General features: G+C 35.4%; 1 protein-coding gene across 1 annotated transcript in view; it reads right to left on the minus strand.

Annotated features, from left to right (window-relative positions):
• Positions 1-21: 21 nt before the first annotated feature.
• The window catches only part of LOC119590508, a 1,843-nt gene continuing 1,511 nt past the window's right edge, over positions 22-353 (minus strand). The window contains exon 4 of the mRNA XM_037939158.1: positions 22-68. Coding sequence (XP_037795086.1) covers positions 22-68 — 47 coding nt within the window. The remainder of the gene's footprint in view (positions 69-353) is intronic.

Here is a 353-nt window from a genome sequence, read left to right on the forward strand (position 1 = left end):
AATATCAAATATCTTATGTGTTTAAATGGCTAATTCCAAGATTTGTTGAGTTTGCCTCTCAGTGTTTTCTGCAGGAATATTCTAAGTTTCTGAATGCAAATTATTCTACCAAATGACCATATTTATTTACCTATTTATCAAAATAAAGAACAAAACTTTGTCCATTTTTCCAATCTGAATGCTGCTTTGACTAAAGCACTGTGCCACTTCCAAACAGCTGGAACAATTTTCAGGCTTCTATTCTAATGTCCAACAGAATTATCAAAACTTTCTGTGACCCCCCCCCCAAGGGGATCTACTTTTCTTGATTCCCATACTCCTGTCAAACCATACAAGTAATCCACCTTTCCTAC

The sequence above is a fragment of the Penaeus monodon genome, chromosome 27 (assembly GCF_015228065.2).
Source record: "Penaeus monodon isolate SGIC_2016 chromosome 27, NSTDA_Pmon_1, whole genome shotgun sequence".
Taxonomy (NCBI): Eukaryota; Metazoa; Arthropoda; class Malacostraca; order Decapoda; family Penaeidae; genus Penaeus; species Penaeus monodon.